The following is a 4,664-nucleotide window of genomic DNA, read 5'->3' on the forward strand; positions in this document are numbered from 1 at the left end:
TCTATTTTGAAGAAGTGGCATTAGAAGAAGTTTAGGTTTAAATAATGTGGCTCTCAAAAGAAATTTCAAGCGTTGTACTATTGATATTTGGCTCTGTTGGCTAATGAGTTTGCTGACCACTGTCCTAGGGGCATCATCCCACCACACTGGTTCAGGTGACCAGCTTGTGAGCCTGAAAAATCATCCCATCGGGAGCATCAATGATTACAGAGAAACCCAGGCCACCCATGTGTACGCTCCTTAAATAAGATGGAACAATAAAATGTGAAGTATTGCTTTCTTTTCAGCTCTAAGCCCGGGTGTCTGCGTTCGAAATGGGCAACTTTATGAAACCCGGGAAGGTGGTGCTGGTCCTGGCCGGACTCTACTCCGGGCACAAAGCCGTCATCGTAAAGAACATTGACGATGGCACCTCGGACAGCCCCTACAGCCATGCTCTGGTGGCTGGAATTGACCGCTACTCCCGAAAAGTGACAGCTGCCATGGGCAAGAAGAAAACTGCCAAGAGGTCAAAGATCCAATCTTCTGTAAATGTTTATAACTACAATCACCTCATGCCCACAAGGTGCTCTGTGGACATCCCCTTGGACAAAACTGTTGTCAACAAGGACGTTTTCAGACACCCTGCTCTAAAACGCAAAGCCCGACGGGAGACCAAAGTCAAGTTTGAAGAGAGGTACAAGACCGGCAAGAACAAGTGGTTCTTCCAGAAGCTGCGGTTTTAGACTTTTTTGTTTGTTTGTTTGTTTCTGTCATTAAAAATCTATAAAAATAAATAAACAAATAAATAAATAAATAAATAAAAATGTGAAATATTTTTATGTGAGGCATAAACTGATCTCTCACTAAAAGAAGCACCGGCTCAATCGCCGTCCCTGATAGGAGAGTGACTCGGGGAATGTTTCGTGCATACGGCTAACTACATGTCCGGCTGGAAAGTATTTGACTCTGTCCTTAAAATTAAAAGGTCATGGCTTTGCCACCAGAAGTGCGTTTTCAGAAAGGGTTTTCTCAAAAAGCACATGCTGCTGACGTGAACCTTGGCTGAGGGGATCACGGCCCAGGTATTGAGACGAACCCATGGACGCTGCTCAGTGGGGGCCAAGCATTCTTGTCTCTTTATCTCTGCTTCGTTAACCCGGGCCTCAGAGTCACAGAATATTAGTGCTGGAACCCAGAAAACATGCACGTGTGAGTCACTATGATGTAGAAACTATGCCAAAAAGACCAGTGACAAACACTGCCATGGTCATCGTTAGTAGAAAGATGGGGTAGATTGACATAGTGACTTGACCATGGCCATGGAGCCAACCACACCAGGGAAGCATCCCATACTCCCTGCCTTCCCCCCTGCCTCCTCCTACGCGGGAACGTGTAGAAAACTGGCCGAGGGCAAGATTTATACTCTTCATTTTTGAAGTAATAATGCGATCTTAAATATCAGGCATCCGGCAGCATTTTAACTAGGTGGGAAGGTACCAGGAGGCATAATCATTCCACAGGGTGACTAAATGAAATAGCCGGGAGCTCTACACTCATCTTCGGAGAACATGAATGGAAATAATATTTCATTCAGAAAGATAAAGGGGAACGGCGGGCCGAGGGCCCACAATTACAGATAAAGTAGAACTGGATGCAAAACCTCTTCCCTATGCAAAAGGAATCAGCTGGACACGCCGGGGACTCAGACCTTAAACTCCCCGAAGGATGAAGACAACGGGGTGGCTTTGCCTTCTCTCCATGCTGATCAAAAACCTTTCAGAAAGGACAGTCCTTGGACACAACAAGTTTCATTCTGATATTGTTCCCTTTCTGTCTTCGGGGCCCCTGGTATAAATTACACCCTCGCCCCCATTAGCGAGGCTTGAGGGATGGCCAGCCCATAATTAAAAATGCCTCCCAGCGCGGAGCCCGAGCATCTTGTGACAGAGCTGTCAGGCGGCTTCATCTCCAAATTGTAATGGCACTGTTTGCTTTCTTTAGGCTTGGGCGATTCAGGATGGATGCCCTTCTGGAAAAGCATGTGCATTTAAGATGGCAGAGCAAGGATGATTTATACGGGGAATAACTCCTCAGTCTGTCAAAGACCTGGCAGAGTGTTTCTGGGAAAACTAATGGCAGCCAGTTCCTTCCACCGCGCGGAGATGAACTATCGGCATCACCGCCAACCCTCACAAGACGCAATCTGCCAGCCGCGCGAGAGAGGGAGGGAGGGAGAGAGAGAGAGAGAGAGAGAGGGAGAGGAGAGGGAGAGGAGAGGGAGAGGGAGAGGGAGAGGGAGAGGGAGAGGGAGAGGGAGAGGGAGAGGGAGAGGGAGAGGGAGAGGGAGAGGGAGAGGGAGAGGGAGAGGGAGAGGGAGAGGGAGAGGGAGAGGGAGAGAGAGAGAGAGAGAGAGAGAGAAGGGGGGGGGGGGGAGCGGGCGCCCGTCCCCGGCGGTCAGACCTGCCTGATAATGAGGAGTCACTTGTAAGCCGCTTATTGGGATTTTCGCGTCCTTTTCAGAAACATTCCCCATTTCCCTTCTTTGATCACTTCTCACATGACCTAGCTGTGCCGTTTAAGATGCACACAGAGCCGAAACCGGTGTGGCTCAGTGGATAGAGCCTCGGCCTGCAGAATGAAAGGTCCCGGGTTTGATTCCGGTCAAGGGCATATACCTTGGTTGTGGGCGCATCTCCAGTGGGGGGTGTGCAGGAGGCAGCTGATCGATGTTTCTCTCTCACCGATGTTTCTATCTCTCTATCCCTCTCCCTGCCTCTCTGTAAAAAATCGATAAAATATATATTTTTAAAAAATTTTCTGTCCTTATTCCACAGCCATGCTAACGTACGCGTGTGAGTGTCAGGTCAGGAAGGCTGTTTTTTTGTTTGTGTGTTTTTGTTTTTTACTGAAAATGGGGGGAAATTTTCCATTTTTTTATTAAGGTATTATATGTGTACATACCTTACCAATCCCCCACCCCCACTTCCATACATGCCCTCCCTCCCCAGAGTTTTGCATCCATTGGTTGTACTTATATACAACCAAGTCCTTCGGTTGATCTCTTATCTCCCCCATATCTCCCTACCCTCCCCGCTGTAATTTGACAGTCTGTTGCTTAACTGTATCTATCTTTTTGTTCATCAATTTTTAACATTCCTTATTATCCATAAATGAGGAAGGCTGTTCTTACAGAGGGTGGAGACGTAGCTGGTCACTCGAAGGGGGAAGTGTTCCAAACGTGGAGTTTTGAGAGTTGTCCCATTTCCTGAATGTCCTCCCTGCTCTCCTCATTGTGAATCTTCCCCCCTTTCGTCTAAGAACCGCCCTGGACTCACCGCCCATCCATAAAGTTGGCGGCACGGATGTTCGGGAAAAGGGCCACAGTGTGGAGCCTGCCTCCGTGTGATGCCAGAGCCATCGGAATAGGCCTGCACACTCCCTGGGAGAGGCCCAGATTCCATCCTGTCTGGTCATCTGGACCAGCCGTTATTAACAGGGGGGATTCCTCCCCCGGGGGGGCGGGGGGCCCATGGCAACATCTGGAGACATTTTAAAATATATTTTATTGATTTTTTTACAGAGAGGAAGGGAAAGGGATAGAGAACCAGAAACATCGATGACAGAGACACACCGATCAGCTGCCACCTGTACACCCCCTACTGGGGATGTGCCCGAAACCAAGGTACATGCCCTTGACCAGAATCGAACCTGGGACCCTCCAGTCCACAGGCCGTGGCTCTATCCTCTGAGCCAAACCGGTTTCGGCCATCTGGAGACATTTGGGGCTGTCACAGCTGGGGGCAGGGAGCGGTGCTGGCATCTGGCGAGCAGGGAGACCGGGGAAGCTGCTAAACCTGTTACTGTGCACGGCGCAGGCTCCCACGACGAAGAGTTTCCAACCCAGAGTGTCAACAGAGCCGCGGCCGGACAGCCCTGACCTAGAAAGGAATCGAGGTGTGCAAACAGGACGTCCCAGGCAGGCGCATCCCTTCCGATCAGCACGAACTCCCCAACAGGAGCGACGCCCCGGCAGCCCTCCACGGAAGGCCACCCGTCCGCCTGATTCAGCAGATCACGCTATGATCATGTAATTCAATTCTTCCTCATCTTTTTAATGTTATTTAGGCCCTTTAATACAATTTGGCAAGCCATTATAGTTGTTACAGCTGCGAGTTTTGCCCTCCATCCTGATTCCACTTATGACCTCAGCCGGAATAAGATTTAAAGTTTGAGATGATGTAAGTGAATAAGGATTATTAGATTTATTCGTGTGGCAATTTAAATAAGAAACTGCCTGGCCTAGAATAAGTGGTAAATGAAAAATGCCGGTGATTTATAGACCTGTCCGTTTCCAAGATTTATACGATGTGTGGGGATGATTAAGTAAGAGACAGGCCTGATTATATGAAATATGTAATTTTTGTAAATGCCATATTGGAGGCAACCTGCTAAACAGTGCCGCGGAGCGACTCCCAGCGAAGCGATTCTTATCCTGCGATTGTTGCAGCTGGTAGGCAGCGTGGTGGGTGGGCACAGTACAGGTGGAGGCCTGGCTCTCACTCTCTCTATCCGGATGGGCGTGCAGGCCTGGGAGACACATCCACCTTCACCCTCCAAACAGCAGTCTCATCGGTGCCCCACAGGCAGGGCAGGCAGGGGGTGTTCAGCCCTGACTCGGGACT

General features: G+C 49.4%; 1 protein-coding gene across 1 annotated transcript; it reads left to right on the forward strand.

Annotated features, from left to right (window-relative positions):
• The first annotated feature begins 281 nt into the window (after positions 1 to 281).
• LOC118727854 (60S ribosomal protein L27-like) lies at positions 282 to 764 on the forward strand. The gene has a single exon (XM_036453858.2). The coding sequence runs from the start codon at positions 315 to 317 to the stop codon at positions 723 to 725; it is 411 nt and encodes a 136-aa protein (XP_036309751.1). The 5' UTR covers positions 282 to 314; the 3' UTR covers positions 726 to 764.
• Positions 765 to 4,664: the final 3,900 nt, after the last annotated feature.

This window comes from Pipistrellus kuhlii, unplaced genomic scaffold (assembly GCF_014108245.1).
Source record: "Pipistrellus kuhlii isolate mPipKuh1 unplaced genomic scaffold, mPipKuh1.p scaffold_m20_p_26, whole genome shotgun sequence".
Classification (NCBI taxonomy): Eukaryota; Metazoa; Chordata; class Mammalia; order Chiroptera; family Vespertilionidae; genus Pipistrellus; species Pipistrellus kuhlii.

What these genes read in the sequence shown, in the direction of transcription:
- LOC118727854 (XM_036453858.2), top strand. Translation starts at nt 315, where the DNA reads ATGGGCAACTTTATGAAACCCGGGAAGGTGGTGCTGGTCCTGGCCGGA.